We start from the raw sequence: 20534 nt of genomic DNA, 5'->3' as shown, positions 1-20534 counted from the left end.
TACGCTGTCTTACTTGGATTTCAGGGCTCTATTATTTATTGGTTTTCTTCTTATCTCTTCCATTGCACTTTTGATTTATGTTCTGGTGGATCCTCCTCCACTGCTATCCCACTATCAGTTGGTGTACCTAAGGGCTCTGTCTTGGGACCTCTTCTTCCAATCTATACTCATTTCCTTAGTGTTCTGATCTCCTATGGTTTTCAGTATCACTTTTATGTTGATGATTCCCAGATCTATCTTTCTACTACAGAAATTTTTACAGGAATCCAGGCCCAAATTTTAGCCTGCCTGTCCGACATCGCTTCCTGGAAGTCCCATCATCATTTAAAACTGAATGTGGCCTCTTATCTTTCCTCCTAAACCCAGCTCTCCTCTCCCCCTATTCTCTATTTCTGTGGATAACTATCTCATCCTCCCTATTTTGTCAGCTTACAACCTCGGGGTCATCTTTGACTCCTCTGTTTCTCTGCACAAATCTAACAGACTGCTAAAGCCTGTTGTTTCTTCCTCTAAAATATTACCAAAATCCGACCTTTCCTTTCTGTAGATATTACAAAAAAAAACCCCTTATCCACACTCTTTATCATCTCTTGTCTTGATTACTGCAATTTGTTTTTCTTCCCTTTAATCCATTCAAAATTATGTTGAATGATTCCACCAGTGTCACTATGCTCACATTACTACTACTACTATTTCTAGAGCGCTATCAGCTGAATGCAGCACTGTACAGAGTCACGAAGGAGACAGTCCTTACTCAAAAGAGCTTACAATCTAAACAGACAAGATGCCAAGGTGGGGGATACACTTAGGTTAATCTTCTGACTAGGGTGGTGAGCAGTGGGCAGCAGGGAGTGAGGTTATGGATTGAAGGCTATATCAAAAAGGTAGGTTTTCAAATAAGCCTGTTTCTTAAACATTACCCCTCTCCTCAAGTCACTTTATTGGCTCCCTATCCATTTCCGCATACAGTTCAAACTCCTCTTATTGACTTACAAGTGCATTTGCTCTGCAGCTCCTCAGTATTTCTCTTTCTCTCCCTATATTCCTCCCCAGGAATTTCGTTCATAAGTGTCTCTTAGCTGTACCCTTCTCCTTTACTGCCAACTCCAGATTCCATCCCTTCTATCTTGTTGCACCATATGCCTGGAACAGATTGCCTGAATCAGTACATCAAGCTCTGTCTCTGGCAGTGCTCAAATGTAGGCTAAAAGCCCACTTTTCAAGACAGCTTTTAACTGCTCTTATCAATGTATGTTTTATCATTCCCTCTGAGAAATTCCCTAGCCCCTATTTGTTCCATTTGTCTCTTCTGTATGCCCTATTTGTATTTCCTGTTCTGTTCAAAAAATTTTCAATAAAAATATTTGAAATCATTTGTCTCTTCTGATTAGATAGTAAAGCTCTATCGAACAAGGACTGTCTCTTGTTTAAGGTACAGTGCTGCTTTATATCTGGCAGCGCTATAAAATTATAAGTAGAAGTAATAGGTTGGGTTTTTTAAAAATTTAAAGTAAGAACGTATTTTATTTAGTACACGAATCTCCTTATTTTCAAATATAATTTGCTAAGGTCTCCTACATTCTATGAGCTGTTTTTTCCCTAGATCCGTCCTCGCAACAGCATGTGCACACTCTTCAATTTCCAGGCCAAGGCAACAAAGGGTAGCTAACCCGTCTTTTGACGTCACAGCGAGAAGGATAATAGAAATGAGGGCGGGGCGCTGTAACGTAATAGAGAAGGGGACCTGCTTTGGGAGGCGGGGTGCTGTGACATCACAGTCCTTGGAACGGCGCAGGGAGGAAAGGCAGCGCGTCGTGACGTCACAGAAAAGGGCGGGGGTGTGGGCTGGTCAGTGCAGAATCAAAACAAGCGAGGCAGACGCGCCTTGTGAAAGCGCTCGTGCCCCTCCTCCCTCTCTTAAGAGTGTTGGTGCTGCAGCGTTAGTAAGAGAATAATAATGTACGCTCTTACTGTACCCGCAGAGATTTTCTCGGGATTTCACCCGCGCCTAACCAAAGCTGCACTTCTGTGCAGCCGTTGAGTTTTAGTTATTACAGTATTATTTTTTTTTCTTTAGTTTTGGTTTTTAACGCCTCCTCCCTCCTTTTAAAGACACCGAATGGCAGACAGCAAGATGACGGGGAGTAGCCTGCGCTGAAGCATAGCCCCGTGGGGAAGCCGAAGCCATGCCGAATGTGAAAAATAGCAAGGGCAAGAAGAATAAACGCGCGAACAGCAGCGGGGACGAGCAGGAAAACGGAGCCAGTGTAGCGGTGGCAGCAGGAGGAGCCGGGGCAGCGGCAGCAGCGGTGGCAGTAACGGCGACTGCAACCATAGTTCCGACAGCGGCGGCGGCGGCGGCGGCGGTAGCTACGGCGGCGGCCTCTTCTTTTCCTACGGCTGACAGCAGGAACGGTGAGCCCAGGCTGCTGCTCTGCTCTTGCATGCGGCTGCTGCGATCGGCTCCTAATGGCGCACGCTTCGCGTTTGCACTGGCACCACCGTAGCCTAGTCGGGAAGCCCAGCCCCGCGGCGCGAGTGTTTACGTTCCTTTCCTTGCAGTTACTCGGGGAAGGGTGCAGTTGATGATATCTTGTGCACCTATCTGTCGAAAAGGAGCCGATCGGCGCCGAGAAGCTGCGCAGAGACCCTGACAGATGTAAACAAAGAGCTTAAAAGTCTGCCTTGCTTTGGTGTCAATTGAACTTGAGAAATTGCTTCGGGATCCCTGCTTGGTTGCTCTCAGTCCCTCCCCCTTTTTCATATGGTACAGCACTGCTCAGTGTAGTAAATATAGCTGCTACAGATTTAAACCAACTCAAGAAGACGGGTGCGACTTTCTTGCAGAGAAAGTTAGGATGTTAACCCAACCCCACCACCAAACTAGAGCCATTTTCTGCTGTGAAAAAAAAAGTCATTTAGGTGAATCTGTAGTTTGTGCTTAGAGGTGGGATACCTACAAGCTTTTTCCATTGATCTCGTGAGAGTTGAAAATGTGACTGCAAGGGAAGGGAAAACCAAATTGAAATAACTTATTTAATCTCTGTTTAAAGAAAGTGACTTAGATACCTCGACGTATTAATAAATAACGTTTATTATATAGGTAGCCTATATTAAACAGGGCTGACTATATAATAATTTGCCCCACATAGCATCGGCAACTAAGCCACTAAGGCGATAAAGGGGCAAGGACAGATCTTAGTTGCTTTGGTCCTCCTGAGCTAAGGTTGCTCGGTTGCTCCTTTTATTTTTTTTTTTTTGCATAGCCTAATCTCTGAATTTATATATGCTAGTATTATGTTTAGAGGACTCGATTCTCCTTTAGTATATGTATTTTTTTTTTTTTTTTAGCTTTTTATGCTTATATAAAAAAAACTAGGGATTGGTGGTTTTTTTGGGTTTTTTTTTTTTTTTTTACCCCGGACGCTGGGTGACTGATCTGTGTTTTAAAGAGTTATAGACTTTGAATGTGCTTAAAATGTACTGCTTCATCGAAAGCGGCATTTCTTAGTCGGTTCTAGAGCAGTCTCTAGATTCACGGGTGAAAATTGACCTGTCAAGTTGGGGAAGTGCAAATACTTTAAATGTCCCCACCCTTTGACTCTGGTTTTGGCGAAGGCTCAGCACACGAAAACCAAACAAACACACTTCCGCACTATTCCCTTTTGGTGGTAAATGATCTGCGTGAAGTTATTTGTTGTTGTTTTTTTTGGAGGGGGGGAGGGGGTTATTTTATAATATCAAATTAACAAAACCCATGAATATTACAATCCGTGAATTAGTTTTGAATGAGAAACATTACTAAGCATTTGCTGTCCTATGTTCCAGCCAGCCTGGATGGGTGTGTCGAATTGAGCATTGTGTTTGTAAACTAAAGTCCTGTTTTTTCCTTTCATTTTTCACTTACAAGAGCAGTCTGCTTGAAACTCCTTGGTTTTAGATATTTTCTTTGGTGCTGGTCCCTTCAAGTGCAGATCTGTGGGGCTGTTAAGCATGCTACAGACCATAAGTCTGGATCCTTTTCAAGTTAAGGAAACACAGATGCAAAGCTAAAATAAGCCTGGTTGGCATTTCCTTTGCCTTGCATAACCAAGAAAGTTAATGGTTAAGCTTTATGTTGGCATTTTTCCAAAGTTAGAGTTGGCAGTGTGAACTTTTGTAGTTTGTAGTTACCAGTCGTATCATTTAAATTAGGAGTCTGTTTATCTTTTCATGCATCTTTAAAAAGTTTGACCCTGCTGCTTCTATTTCTTTGGGGTTTCAACTGAATCAGAAGCTGTCCTAACTAAGCAGAAACACCATGTGGTCAATTCTGAACGCATCGCCCGGATTTAGGTGCCAAAATGCAAGGCACTAAGCACAAATCCTGTTTTGGCATATGGGTGCTCAGGTTCCTTTATAGAATAGAACCTAAGTTGACATTTACCTGCCAACATTTAGGCCTTGTCACATACATCACAAGTTAGAGAGTAAATGTATTTGAGTAACTTACAGTATTTTATAAGTTACTGTACCTCCATAAATTTGGGAGCTGCCCCTGTCTCCCTTGCAGTTGCACACTAAGCTTCCAGAATACGCTTAGCACTCAATGGCATGAATGTTAAATTTTTGCTTGTTAGTGCTAGTATTCCAAATCTTAGTTCACAAATGGCATTTATGCTTAGGATGGGGGGGGGGGGTGTCAAAATCTTTGCACCTAACTTGGTGTTTTCTCCCTCCCATTGAATCCCAGGGACCACAGTTTTTTTTCAGACCCCTATCCAAATGCATCCTGGAGCCAGCTATTAGATATTGCTGTTGTACAATGCCTGTTTCCAGGAGCTGCGAGTCCTGACACCTCACTTGTAGCCCTACCTAACGAGAGTACAGAATTGGTAATTGTATGTGCTCTTGCTTTCTCATCTACCATGTTTCCCCACAAATAAGCCCTACCCCAAAAATAAGCCCTAGTTAGGATCCCTCCCCCCTTTGTACACCAGAACCCCATCTACCCTCCCACCGTGAGCCTTACATACCTCTGAAGCCTTCAACTAAAATTCTGTAACTTCATCCAACTTGTTTGATGCAGAATAAATTCAAATAGCATTAACTTAGCAAAAGAATAAAAATGATTAGATGGGCCATTTGGCCTTTATCTTCCGACATGTTTCTGTGTTTCTTTTCTTTAGGCTTTTACTATGATCGCCGTTTTAATGCAATGAGGTTTTCACTGGCAACGGGCTGCTTCGCGGCCTTCCCCCTGCCGCATCGCTGATGATGTCATCAGTGATGCGGCAGAGGGAAGGCCCCAGCGGGGAAGGCCGCAAAGCAGCCCATTGCCAGTGAAAACCTCATTGCATTAAAACGGCGATCACAGTAAAAGTCTAAAGAAAATAGAGAGTGACATGGGGACAAATTTTTCCCTGTTCCTGTGGGAACTCATTTTCCTATCCCATCTATCCCATCCTCACAAGTTCTTTTTCTGTCCCTGCCCCATTCCTGCAAGCTCCATCCTCATCTGCACAAGCTTCAACCCTTTAAGTGTTTGAGTCTTGTGTGGTTAAGGCAGAGCTTACAGGAATGGGACAGGATGTGAAGGGATACTTTTCATGTGTCTTGCAGTATTCTTTCAACTGTGTTTGAAGTTGTAAATCCAGACTGTTTGCCTTCTCTTGCTGATATACTACAAGGCCATTGTATGTTTGAGAGATGTGTTTTCTTATTCTGTTGTAAAGTGAATCTAATTGTTTTCTTAGCTGTATTTGTAAGAAAATTTAGATAAGGCTCTGCTGGCCAAAGCACCTCTAGACTTTGGTCTTAGATAAGTAAAGGATTTGTTATTTCTTTTAAAGTTGCATGTGATCTGTGTCCACATATGGTTTGCATTTACATCTTATGCTGACGACCCTTACCCATGTAAAATGATATAAAAGGAGATACAGAATATTCAATAAAGCGGACATGTTTGAGAGATAATAGGCGTCTGCTTTCTCTTAGATATTGTCCCCGAATGCATCTGCTTGTCAAATGACAGAGTGTGTACGGCCATAATCGGGCTTTATCCTTTTCAGGATGGACCAGGGATGATCACACTTCCTTCTAATATAAGTGTGCAAAAAAATCTTTGTACTAACTTAATTGCAAATAAAGCTAGTTATTCAAATGAGATTACAAAGCATATGCACAGAATTACTATATTACTATGTAAACATTGCAGACTCTCAATTCGTTCTTAACATTTTAAAAAAGACTATTTATCAACAACAAAAAAATTTGCAAATCATTCACTTATATAGTACCACCAATTTGATCAGCAAGGCTTTCTGTGTGAATGTTGATGGCTTAAAAAAATTATTAATTATTTCTGTCCTGATGAAAAAGAACGCACATCAAATGCGTGCAACCATAAAACTGCAGCAGCCTAGTAAAAGGTTCCAATAAAGATGCTGCCAACACAGCATGCACCATGATTACAGAAAAAATAATGGCATTAGCTGACTGTTGCTTCCTTTCTCAGAAAGATGTAGAGTCTACCGATGTTAAACACTCAGTCTGATCAGAAAGGATTTTATATGCAAATGTGACCACAGTTCGGTATAAAGTAAAGTAGATAAGTATAGTGAGATATCAATCCCTGAAATATGTATTCTTTGAAACTTCTCACCTAACTGCGTTTTTGTCCATGAAGCGCCTTGAAGGAGTGTGAAGTTCAGAGCTCTTAGAATGTTGATATTCTCTGGGAACCAGGCATCAGATGATATAATTTGCCTTTTTTTCTTCCTAATCTAGTAATATCCTATTAAATTCTGTTGTTTGTAATCATGGATCTAATGGTAGACTTGAGAATGATTAGTTTATTATATTTATTTACATATTTTTGTTTCTTTGATATGTATTAGTCTTTATCAATCTTTTCTGTACAATATTTTTGCTTGATCAGAGGTATGAAACTTGATTTAAAAAAAATAAAACAAAATGAACTAGATTTACAGAAGAGTCCTGTAAAAAAAACCCCAGCTTATCTCAAAAAAAATATATATATCAACTTGCACAGAGATCAAGAGAAAATGCCATCGCTATCAGACGTTACAGAGACGAATGTTGCTACATGAATTTATGTCTAAAGCAAAGCACAACTGGTAACGTCTGATGAATGTAATAAGGCAAGGTACAAGATGCTGAGAGACGCCGATTGGCTTCCTTCTGTATATAACATAAACTTTTATTTATATACCGCAATACACCATTAAGTTTGATGCGGTTTACAAGGTTATCCAAAGGCTGGACGTGTCCAGCATGTGTTACAAGTTGGGGACATAGAATTTATGTTATATTAGATGTTAATCAGGTTTTCTATTTTGCCTTTACCTATTCATTTCAAGGTCGGATTGCATTACAAGAGGCTAGGTCAGTTACCCAGGAAGTTACAATGGACAGGTTGACATGGACATTCAATAGAGTTCCTAGTACAGGTAGATCAGGGCAGTTATTAATACACTTGATTTTTTTTTTTTTTTTCAGATTCTTTATTCACTTTTAAACTACAGTTGTGCACATTAATTAATACATTTACACAGAATATTACAATTAAAGCACATTAAACGTACAAGAATTTATAACAAAAATTATTTCCCCCACCCTTCCACCTATTAATCAATAAATAGATACCTACAAGAAATATCTAAACATCCCCCTTAAATCAATTCCAAAACGTACGCCCTCCCCCTTCATCCCTCCCTGGATGTGTATGTTAAAAGGACATCTGAAGAGGTCAGTCCTTACAGTATTTAGTTAATGGCTCCCAAATATCCATGAATTTCTTGTAACTTCCCTGCTGAATGGCCATGAACTGTTCCATTTTAAAAATATAACAGAGGGATTCCCACCAAAATGTGTATTACACTTGATTTTGTGTTTTTTAAAAATCTACCATTCCGGGATACTTATTTATTTATTTATTTAAAAAAATGTCTATCCTACTTAAACCTAAGCGGTTTACATAAAAACAAACATAATCAGCATGTAACTAACACATAGGTAAATAGATTTTATTGATTTAATTCGATTTCTATCCTGTCCTCCCGGGAGCTCAGAACAGGTTATAAGCCAACATTCACAGAAGTTACATTGGATAGTACATTTGGCGATACAATACTATACTATACAATACAGTCACACAGAGCAAGGCTGGGTAGTACAGTAACTTGAGGACATTCATAGGGAATTGCTGAAGGGCTATTACAGAATAGAGAATGACATGGGGAAAAATTTGTCCCCGTCTCCACCCCATCCCTGTGAACTCATCCCCGCAAACCATCTGATCCCATCCACACAAGCCTCAAATAGTGTTATACTGAACTTATTTTATTAAAGTATAAAAAGAAACAATATTCTGTACAATTGTCATTTTATAAATCAAAGTTCCGGCTGCCAAACTAGAGAAAGAGTTCTTCAGCTGGCAGGGCTTTGTTTATAAATATTTATCAATACCACTAATATACTACTTTATCCTAAACAAAAGAAATAGAAAAAAAATTTTGATCTATCTTTGTTGTCTGGGTTCTGCTTTCCTTATCTACTCATCATTCTATTCCTTCCATCCACTGCCTGCCTTCTCTCTGCCTCTTCCATATGGCATCTGCTCTGTTACTGTGCCTCTCCATTCCATCTCTTCCTCCACCCTCTGCTCCCCCCATAGTCTGGCATCTCTGTCTTCTTCCCTTCCATCTTTCCTTCTCTCCCCCAAGTGGTTTTTAGCATCTCCTCCTTTTCTCCCCTCAGATCTAATATCTGTCTCCCCAATCCAGCATGTGCCTTTTTTTTTTCTTTATCCCCTCCTTCCTTCCAGTTCCCTTCAGCATCTGTTCCACTCTCTCCTACCCACTTTCCTTCAGTGTCTTCTCCCCCTCTCTCTCCTACCCACTTTCCTTCAGCGTCTTCTCCCCCTCTCTCCTACCCATTTCCCTTCAGCGTCTTCCCCCTCTCTCCACTTCCCTTCAGAACCCTTTGTGTAGTCCAGCAGCTCCCTCCCTCCCTTCCTTCCTTCCTCCCTCCCCCTTACCTTCGCTGATGATTTTTTTAATTTTTCTCTCAACAAGCAGCCGGAGCCTTTTCTGAAGTTGCATGTGGCTGCTGGAAACTTCTCTGACACAACTTCCTGTTTCCGGTTGCGTCAGAGGAAAAGTTTCAGACAGCGACTTCAGAAAAGGCTCCGGCTGCTTATTGAGAGAAAAATAAAAATTTCCAGTGAAATTAAGGGGTAGGAAAGGAGGGAAGGAGATGCTTGGACCGCAGCCATTGGGAGAAAGGTAGCTGCTGGACTGCGTGATCAGAGATGAGTATTTTGCATGCGTTCCCTCAATTAACTGTGGGGACAAGGCCATTCATCACTCCACGGGGCGTTGAATGGCCTTGTCCCCGTACCTGTGGCAACCAGGTTTTTATCATCCCCTCTTCAGTCACCGTGTCTCTATTACAGAAGACTAAACCAGGGGGCTGCCAGCTGGTGGTTGTGGGCTGGAGAGAGATCAGTCAGAATCATAATTCATTCAAAATAATGTCACCACAAACAAAGTTGTTTTCAGCAGTTTCTTAATTTTTTGAAGATCAGGAAGCAGCCTCAACTGTCCTGTCAACTTATTTTATAATAATGCGCCTGCAACTGATATTATAGATGCTCTCATAATGTACTTTTGCTAATTCATCTGTTGATAATAGAAAGATTCCCTCTTATCTTAATAATCTAGGAGGCTTGTAAAGTTTCATCAGTTGTGTCAAATTCCACGGGATGCTATAGTAAATTTATTTTAAAAGCCTTCTGTTATTAGGTCCTACTTCTTTGCTCCTTTAATAAGCCTTATAGAAGTGTTTTTTAAAAGTTATGACATTTTTATATATCACATCTCTTTCAGAAGTAAATTAAAATAATCAGTATTACTTATCATCATATAAAGAGCTATCATTCTTAAAGCCTCAAAAAATGTGATTTTACTGAACAAATTATGTGCATCTGAAAATAATTTTTTTTTTTTTAAATATAAATAGTACTATAACCACTTTGGGTGAATCTCTTCACTCAGATAAGCATACTGTACATCCCTGTATCAGAAAACTACTGGGGTCAGGGCCCTCACAGAACTGCAGAATGCAGAGGTTTGATCTGGGACGTTCCCTATTTCAGTAACAGCAGGTTACAAGGTAAAGGAGAAAACCAGGATAGCACTAGTAAAAGAAGTATCAGTATAAAGCAGTTATATTTATGTGTGGATCAGAAGAAGATCCTTAAGTATCAAATAATTCATTCAGAGGCCAAGGAAATCTGGCAGAAAGATGCGGAAATATTCACTTGCATTAGGTTCTACTAGATGATTAAAAAGAATATTTAAGCCTATTTTAATATGTTGCCCTGTACATATTACACTCTGTGGCCTAGGAGGAAGCTGGTTCACTTCATTATGATGAACTTGCATAGAATTTCCTATGGATGCAAAATTTCACACTTGCTGTGCAGAATTTGGCATGTGGCCCGGGAAGCAATAGTGGCAGTTTACATGGCCAGAAAGAGAAGCTGGAGGGGCTGGAAAACAAAAAGAGGCGGCTGTGCATTCAAACTCCATCCCTGAATCCCCTTCCTTGTCCCTCTATCCCAGTGTTGAGCTCACTGCAAGAAAAAAAGTGGAACAGGTGCCATTGCCAGGTCACATTATGATATAATTCATAGGCAGTTTCACCATTATCATACACCATTGGTCAATTGCTTAACACTTACCATGTATACATATATGATTTGATCATATTTCACATTAGGACCACTGAGGAAGGAGTGTTCTTCGAAACATGGACCGTGTCGGGTTCTGGTTTAAAACCCCATGTGAACCATATTCTTTGGATACAAACTGCAGTTCTCTTTTTTGTTTGCTGTTTGATACATTACTGCAGATTTGTTGGATTTTCTTTGCTTGTGTTGGTATTGCTCCTCTTCCACCAGCTAGTTTCTGTCTACACACAGGTCCATGCCTGAAATAAGAACATAAGAATAGCCTTACTGGGTCAGACCAATGGTCCATCAAGCCCAGTAGCCCGTTCTTAAGGTGGCCAATCCAGGTTACTAGTACCTGGCCAAAACCCAAGGTGTAGCAATATTCCATGCTACCAATACAAGGCAAACAATGGCTTCCCCCATGTCTTTCTCAATAATGGACTATCCGCTCTTACCACATCCTCTGGCAATACATTCCAGAGCTTAACTATTCTCTGAGTGAAAAAAAAATTCCTCCTATTGGTTTTAAGAGTATTTCCCTGTAACTTCGAGTATCCCCTAGTCTTTGTAATTTTTGTCAGAGTGAAAAATCGATCCACTTGTACCTGTTCTACTCCACTCAGGATTTGTAGACTTCAATCATATCTCCCCTCAGCCATCTCTTTTCCAAGCTGAAGAGCCCTAACTGTTTTAGTCTTTCCTCATATGAGAGGAGTTCATCCCCTTTACCATCTTTGTCGCTCTTCTTTGAACCTTTTCTAGTGCCACTATATCTTTCTTGAAATAAGGAGACCAGAATTGAACGCAATACTCCAAATGAGGTTGCACCATGGAGCAATACAGGGACATTATGACATTCTTAGTCTTGTTAACCATCCCTTTTTTAATAATTCCCAGCATCCTATTTTCTTTTTTGGCTGCTGTCACACATTGGGTGGAAGGTTTCTTCATATTATCTACAATGATACCCAGATCCTTTTCTTGGGCACTAACCCCCAAGGTGGACCCTAGCATCCGGTAACTGTGATTCAGGTTATTCTTCCCAATGTTCATCACTTTGCAGTTGTCTACATTAAATTTCATCTGCCACTTGGATGCCCAGTCTTCCAATTTCCTAAGGTCTGCCTGTCATTTTTCACAATCCGCATGTGTTTAAAAAACTTTGAACAGTTTAGTGTCATCTGCAAATTTAATCACCTCACTCGTCATTCCAATTTCCAGATCATTTATAAATAAGTTAAATAGCACCGGTCCCAGTACAGACCCTGCGGCACTCCACTATTTACTCTCCTCCATTGAGAAAAATTACCATTTGACCCTACCCTCTGTTTTCTATCCGATAACCAATTCCTAATCCACAGCTGAACTTTGCCATCTATCCCATGACTCTTTAATTTTCTCAGGAGCCTCTCGTGAGGAACTTTATCAAAAGCTTTCTGAAAATCTAGATACACTATATCAACCGGCTCAACTTTATCCACATGTTTATTCATACCTTCAAAGAAGTCAAGCAAATTTGTGAGGCAAGATCTCCTTCGGCTGAACCCATGCTGACTCCGTCTCATTAAATCGTTTGTCTACGTGTTCCACAATTTTATTTTTTATAATTGTTTCTACCATTTTGCCCGACATAACATTGGCCACCCTCCAATCTTCAGGTACTATAGACGATTTTAGCGACAGGTTACAGATCACTGCCTGGCTGGCCTGGAACGTCCTATCCAACATTAGAATTGACGGGCGGTGAAAGTTGGTCACCCCTGCACTTCAGCGTCCTCTTTATGGGGAAGGGAAGCAGAGAGAGCTCAGAACTCGGCCTGTTCCCCGATGGCGGCAGTGGAAGCCTATTCCCCGGCGGTGGTGGCAGCCTGTTCCCCAGTGGCGGCCTGTTCCCAATGGCAGTAGCTTGGGGAAGGGCAGGGAGAAAGAACGATAGAAAGGGGGGGACAGGGAGACAGAAAGAAAGAAGGGAGATGGGAGACAGACAGAAAGGGGGCATGGAGAGAGAAAGACAGACAGAAAGAAAGAAAAGGGAGCATGGAGAAAGAAAGAAAGAAATGGGACACGGAGAGAGAGAGAAAGAAGGGGGTGGGGTGAAAGAAAGAAAAAGTTGAGGGAGGGAATGAGGTCTGGAGGAGAGGAAGCACACAGGAGGCTGAAAGAAGGGAATTGGATGCACAGTCAGAAGAATAAAGTGCAACCGGAGATTGATGAAATTACCAGACAACAAAGGTAAGAAAAATGATTTTATTTTCAATTTAGCGATCAAAATGTGTCCGATTGAGAATTTATATCTGCTGTCTATGGCCCCCTTTTACTAAACCACAACAGCGGTTTTTAGCGCAAGGAGCCTATGAGCATCGAGAGCAGCACAGGGCATTCAGAGCAGCTCCTTGCGCTAAAAAACGTTATTGCGGTTTAGTAAAAAGGGAGGGGGTATATTTGTCTATTTTTGTATAGTTGTTACTGAGGTGACATTGCATAAAGTCATCTGCCTTGACCTCTTTGAAAACCTGCGGAATATAAATGATAATTAACATTTTCTCTGCGTGCAGTGTCCTTTGTGTTTTTAAAAATTTTATTGTTGGTAGATTATTTTGACTTGGCCATGAAGGTAAGGAGTAGGGAGGGAGGGAGGGGAGCTGCTGAAAGACATCTAATAATCCTTGCAGGCTTGACTGTGCAGGGAATTATTTTTGTAAAATCATGTTTTGTTATGTGACTGGCATTATTTAGACTTTAATTTCTATGAATGAATAGAATGAAAATGATATAAAATTGCTTGCTTGCTGAAGGGAAGTGGAGAGAGAGTGGGCTGAGGATGCTGAAGGGAAATGGGGAAGAGAGAGTGGGGAGAAGACGCTGATTTATAAATTGATAATTGTACAGAATATTGTTTCTTTTTATACTTTAATATAATAAGTTCAGTATAAAACTATTCGAGGCTTGTGTGGATGGGATCAGATGGTTTGCGATTTCGACTACGTGCGGGTGAGCGGGGTGTCAGTTGGGTTGACATAGCCATCTTAGCGCAAGCGGGTATGGCTCTCAAAAAAAAAAAATCTTAATCATACTGCTGATTTTGGCTCTTTTGACTAATGAGTTTGCCTATCACTGCCCTAGGGCATACATATTCAGGGCTTCCAGTTTCTCCTCCTACATCTTTTGGCGCAAACCTCCTACCATTTTTGTTGCTCTTCTCTGGATCGCTTCAAATCTTCCTATGTCCCTTGCCAGATATGGTCTCTTAATCACTTGATGAAGTTACAGGGACATACTTTTAAAACTAATAGGAGTAAATATTTTTTCACTCAGAGAATAGTTACGGTAAGTGCTGGAACTCGTTGCCAGAGGATGTGATAATAGTGGTTAGCATAGCTGTGTTTAAAAAAATGTTTGGACAATTTTCTAGTGGAAAATTCCATAGTCTGCTATTGAGACAGACCTTGGCGAAGTCATTGCTTGCCCTGGGATCGGTAGCATGGAATGTTGCTACTGTTTGGTTTTCTACCAGGTACTTGTGACCTGGATTGGCCACTGTGGAAACAGGATTCTGGGTTAGATGGACCATTGGCCTGATTCAGTATGGCTATTCTTATGTTCTTTCTTAATGTAGGGAGGGGTTGTAAAATGAAGCAGTTGGTGTGGATGAGCAGACTGAAGAGGCCTCATAATCCTTTTCTGCCTGTATGTTTCAGTTGTTTCCTTTTTTCTATTCTTTCATTCTTCTTTCTCCTAATCACACTCTCACACACATTCCTGTTACCCTACCTTTTATACACTACTTTTCTCTTATCACATGTCCTTCTTTCCTGCACTCCTCTTATCTTCCTTTATCTCATACCTCCACATTTCCTCTTCTTTACACTTTCCTCTCTCATTAAATTGGGTGCACTAGATTTCCAGGGTATGCAGATTTATTTCATGCATATTTATTGTGGATATCCTGAAAGCCTAGCTCCCTGTTGAGTCACCAGGACAGGTTTGGGAACGTCCATTTTACATCTTATAAGCCAAAAACCTGCCTAAGGCTTGAAAAAGCTAACAAGCGAAACATGTCAGCGTTTGTAATCCCTAGCCAGAGATCACTACATTTAAGTTAAGTATAACTGAATATGTTTTTAAAAAAAGTTAAACATTCAGTAAGCATAAGCATTAGTAAAGTTTAAAATTAAAAATATAAGAAGGTGGATCCGATGACGATTAGACACGTCAAGCTTAGAGCAATGAGACATTTTGAGCTCTAAGTGGTGCTGCTGAGGATTCGGTTGAGTCGAAATCATATGAGGGTGTTGACAAGTGGTTACTAATATAACAGCTAACGGGTAGACTTTGGGCATGCTTAACTTGAATGTCTTACAGCAATAATTGAATCTTTTTTCCAAGACGTCCTAGGATCTAGACAGAACTTAGATGTCCGGAGTTAGACCAGTTTAAGAAGCATCTAAATGCCACAGAGGTAGCCAAACTGACCAGAACCACTGGATGCAATAAGGTATGACCCCCACACACTCCTCCAATACTCAAACCCTCTTCCACCTCCAAAATATCTGAATGAAAGAGTACATACCTGTCTCTAGAACAACAGCACTTAGTATGGGAAAGCCTAATAAAGCATCACATAGGTATCTTAAGTAACTTGGTGGATGGGCTAGTGAATCATAGAGAGGAGGACTCAGGCCCATAAGCCACTCTAACCACTACATTTATGGTGGAAAGTGTGAGCCCACCAAAACCCTACTCTACTGCCATATAGGTGCCACCTGCAGCAATGAGGGCTATTGAGGTGGTAGACAGGTGAGTATACTAGGTTTTGGGGGGCTCACCATAAATTATAAGGGGGTTATGATGAAATGTGCTTTCTGGCACTTTATGTGAAGTTCACAACAGTGCTCTATTAGCATGTCTGTGTGGCCAGTCCATTAGAATGATGGCCACTCCCATGTCCAAATGGTTTGGATTTGGATGTTTCTTTGGTCGAAAATAGGCTATAAAGTCAGGCATCCTAAGGGTTGGATGTTCTGTTGGCCTAGACGTTCAAGTAGGCGATTTTTGGACATCTAGCAGTTTGCTTTCAAAAATGGATGTTTATGTACTTCCGACTTTGGATATTTAGCTGGAAACGTCCAAATCGGACTTTAGATGCCCTTTTTGAAAATGGCCTTCTGTGTATTACTATCACACAACTGGCTCTTGTATATAATTTGTAGTAAATGCAAAGAAATAATGCAAAGATTTAAAGAATGCATAACCTTTTCTCTTTTTGGCCAACAAAGTAGAATTGTATTATGCAAAGTGATTACATCGTGTTTCAACATGCGTAAACTACCATATAGGAACATAAGAATTGCCGCTGCTGGGTCAGACCAGTGGTCCATTGTGCCCAGTAGTCCGTTCCTGCGGTGGCCCTTAGGTCAAAGACCAGTGCCCTAACTGAGACTAGCCTTACCTGTGTACGTTCTAGTTTAGCAGGAACTTGTCTAGCTTTATCTTGAATTCCTGGATGGTGTTTTCCCCTATAACAACCTCCGAAAGAGCGTTCCAGTTTTCTTCCACTCTCTGGGTGAAGAAGAACTTGCTTACGTTTGTACAGAATCTATCCCCTTTTAACTTTAGAGAGTGCCCTCTCGTTCTCCATACCTTGGAAAGGGTGAACAACCTGTCTTTATCTACTAAGTCTATTCCCTTCATTACCTTGAATGTTTCAATCATGTCCCCTCTCAGTCTCCTCTTTTCAAGGGAGAAGAGGCCCAGTTTTTCTAGTAGGTTTTATTTATTTAGTGACTAGATCTGCCAACTTTGTTTTATTATGATGTCAACTTTCCTGGAGGAATGCCTACCCAGTTGAGATTTCCGAACATTCAAGATGAATTTACTGGGGGTCTAGTGCAGGGGTGTCAAACTCAAATCACATAAGGGGCTGAAATCTAAAACACAGGCTAAGTCGCGGGCCAAATTTTTTATTAAGATACCCCCTCCTTTTTTGTTTATTTTGTATGTAACACATAGCTGGCATGGGGTTGGAGAGGTTGTATCCCTATACTTCTACTAAGACTAACCCCCTCCTTTGCTAAGGCATAGTGTGGATTTTAGTACCGGCAGCGGCGGTAACTGCTCCGACACTCATAGGACGTCTATGAGCGTCGGATCAATTACTGCTGCTGCCGGTGCTAAAACCCACACTACGCATTAGTAAAGGAGGGGGTTAGTCTTAGTAGAAGTATAGGGATACAACCTCTCCAACCCCATGCCAGCTATGTGTTACATACAAAATAAATAAAAAAGACTTTCCTCTCTCTTTTAGGTCCTAGTTCACACTTGCTGTCTAACACCAGCTCTGACAGAATACACATTTCAAATCTGACATATTGTAATCACAAAATAGAAAATAAAATTATTTTTTCTACCTTTTGTTGTCTGGTCATTTTGCTTTTGGTCCCATTTTCTCTTTCTGATTTTGTCTATCTTCTAATTCTCTTTCCAGTGTCTGCTGTCCATTTTGTTTCTCTTCTTCTCTCTTGCTCCAGTCCCTTTCTCCAACATATTGATTTTTCCCTTTCAACTTTTCCCTTTTTTTCTTTTCTGCCTCTGTCCACTCAAATTTCGCCCTCTCTCTCATCCTTCTCCTTCTTCTTTTTAAATTTTCAACTATCTATCAATTTTCCATCTTCTCTTATTCTGTAGCTCTCCCATTTCCCATCTCCTTTCCTAGCCTCCTATTTCCTTCTATCTCTCCTCCTCTCTCCTCTTGGTCCAACATTTTGCTACCTCTTTTTTCTGTTTTTCTTCCCTCCCCCCTGGATGCTGAACAATGAGATGGAAGGGAAAAAAAAGAGATGCTGCATTTCTCGCTCCCTTCCACCCCCAGTCCTTTCTCTTCCCAACTGCCCCCATCCCATCTCTCCCCCTGTCTGCTTGCTTCCCTCCATCTAGGGCCACCATTTCTCCCTTTCTTTTCCCAACAGTTCTCCCTTCAAGTATCCTTTTCCCTCTTCCTCCACACCACCCCAGGTCCAACCTCTCTCCCTTCAGCTCTCTTTCTCTCTCTCTTCATAGCCCTGCATGTCTTTCCCCCCAGTGCTGGTCCCTTTCTCCTCACAGCCCAGCATGTCTTTCCCTCCCCCCAGTGCTGGTCCCTTTCTCCTCACAGCCCAGCATGTCTTTCCCTCCAGCGCCAGTCTGATGTCGCTGTCAAGCTGAAAAATCTGCTGGCCTCAGCAATTCAGCAGTGTTGTACGTGGCTCCCCTTCCTGGTTTTTGTTGCCGCGGACTGTCCCCAATGACGTGCAACTTCCTGTTTCCGCCTGGGTGGACCATAGCAGACGGAAAGCAGGAAGGAGAGCCACGGACAACATTGCTGAATTGCTGCCGAGGCCAGCAGATTTTCAGCGTGATGGCGACATCAGACCGGTGTGGGAGGGAAGACATGCTGGGCTGTGAGAAGGGGAAGTTCGGGAGTATTGTTGCGGGCCACATAAAAAGGCCAGGTGGGCCGGATTCGGCCTGCAGGCCTTGTGTTTGACACATGTGGTCTAGTGCAGTGTTCTTCAATCACTGGTCCGTGGACCGGTGTATGTCTGTAGAAATTTCCTGCCGGTCCACAGTGCTGGCAGATGCATTGGGCCTGAGACAGTGTTCTTCAACTGCCGGTCCACGGTGCAATCGATGCGATGTTATCTTCGGGCCAGCTTTCCTCTTTGTTACTGCTGCAGTGCACAAAGCCGTGGGCAACGGCTCTTACGGGCGTCCTGCGCCTGAACCAGAAGCTTTCTCTCTGATGTCATAATGTCAGAGAGAAGGCTTCCAGATGAGGTGCGGGACGCGTGAGGAGCCGCTGCCTGCGGCTTTGTGTACTGCAGCAGTAAGGAAGAGGGGAGCTGGCCTGAAGATAACACCGGGGGTGGCATAAAACGGCAAGGCAGGAGCAGGCCAGAAGGTAAGGCACAGCATGGAGCATACACAGCATGTGTAGAATGAAAATAAATCCCTGGTCTTTGAGGCTTCACTGCTTAAATAGTATCATAGGCTAGCTTTCCATTGCCCTATGTTCTAACTGGCTGATTTTTTTACATGGTGGATAAAATCATATATCACAAATTATTAATTTAATTTTTAATCGCATTGTTACATAATGTTCATCCACAAAACGAAGCATTAACTGAGTTAGGCAAAATTGTCTGATTCAGTGCGTCTGATAGAGCTTTTGTTAAAATTGCCTCCTTTTCCCTGTAAATGGTTATAGGGAAGGTAGAAGTATAGCTGGTCATGTACTATTTGTCTTTAATTAGAGAAAGAGAAATCTAGTAAAAAAAAAGAAACATGGAGGGAGGGAGACAACAAAGGTAGGGGAAATGATTTTATTTTCAATTTAGTGATTGAATTGTGTCAATTTTGAGAATTTACATCTGCTGTCTATATTTTGCACTGTTCAGGAAGAAATGCATTTGTTTCTTTCTCTCTGGGGTTGTACAGCATAGAGTCTTGAATCTTAGGGTTTCATTTGTATATATTAGTATTTTTAGTTTTTGGTCCTGTAGTTGTATAGGGGTTATCTGTGTTCTGGTAGGAATGAATTTTGAGAAACATACAGTGTGTTTTGTGTAGTTTAATTTTGTGGTTAACCATTATGTGTTGTTAATATAAGATTATATTGTGTGTGTATATATGAAAAATGAATTGAAAAAATAGTGTTACAATTAGTACTATTATGGGGGCGGGGTCTGGGCCGGAGATTGGACAGAGATGGGCAGGGTCTGGCCAATGACTTATCCCAGTGTTTTTCAACCGCTGGTCCGCGGACTGGTGCCGGTCCATAGGTGTAAAAAGGTTGAAGAACACTGTTCTAGTGTATGCAGATCTGTGCCTCTGGGAGCGATTGCAAAATTTACTTCACTATCCCTTCAGCACAAACACACTGATGTAGTTTACAATAAAATACTAAAAAAACTCAAGGAGGCCAGCTTTTAATTGAACACGGGGGTTGTTTAGAGTGTTTACATCTCTTTAAATTAAATGAATTGATTTCAACGTTTGCACCACCGCTGCTGATCTGCCTCCAATCCTGAGTTTTTTCTGCTTTGATCAGATAAGTAAAGAAAGCAAAAGTTTTTAATGATATATTACAGCATATAGTATATTTATTGTTCTTTGGATGGCAGCAAGAGGGACTCTGTAGTGCGATGATGGTCCCTCATTACAACCAGCGCATGGTACATTTGATGGTTCTACTGCACTTTTTGGTTGGTGACTGAGCAGTTTATAATATTGATATAGCACTTTGAAAGCACTCTGTGCACTTTATTAGGACTTTTTGTAGGTTTATTTATTTCTTTATTTAATTTATGGTATAGAAGTAAACTTGTGGAGATGTTGTTTGATTGAATAGTTTACAATAATAAATCCATAGACGGACTCAACCACCTATAACATGTATATATACAACTGGCACCGTACTGTTCCTTTCTCACCAAATGCCTGCCTGAAGAACCTTTCTTGTAATAGCTGTTGGGGGTGTGTAAGGGTTGATTGCTTGGCTGAGAGTGAACTTTTCAATTGCACAATTAGGAAATAAGAAGTTCACGTGACTTTTTTTTTTTTTTCTATTTCTTTATTCATTTTCAAATTTACAATAAGTGTAGCAATATATCCAAACAAATTAACAATAAATATAACACTTAATAATCATCAATGGTACAAATAATATGCTCTTATCTCCCACCCTTCCCATCCTTTCTTATCATATAATCAATACCTTATACAATATGTAACAATAAATTTACCTTCCCCTCCCCCCCTC

At 41.2% G+C, this 20534-nt stretch overlaps 1 protein-coding gene across 4 annotated transcripts in view; it reads left to right on the top strand.

The window, feature by feature from the left end:
* Positions 1-1858: 1858 nt before the first annotated feature.
* The window catches only part of HECA (hdc homolog, cell cycle regulator), a 61704-nt gene continuing 43028 nt past the window's right edge, over positions 1859-20534 (top strand). For all 4 annotated transcript variants that reach the window (XR_004538926.1, XM_033939292.1, XM_033939291.1 and 1 more), the window contains exon 1: positions 1859-2415. Coding sequence is in view for 3 of the 4 variants with exons in the window: in XM_033939292.1 (XP_033795183.1) it covers positions 2187-2415 (229 nt within the window). In the remaining variant the exon portion in view is untranslated. The remainder of the gene's footprint in view (positions 2416-20534) is intronic.

Source organism: Geotrypetes seraphini, chromosome 3, assembly GCF_902459505.1.
Source record: "Geotrypetes seraphini chromosome 3, aGeoSer1.1, whole genome shotgun sequence".
Lineage (NCBI taxonomy): Eukaryota > Metazoa > Chordata > Amphibia > Gymnophiona > Dermophiidae > Geotrypetes > Geotrypetes seraphini.
This window is presented reverse-complemented; position numbering and strand designations above follow the sequence as displayed.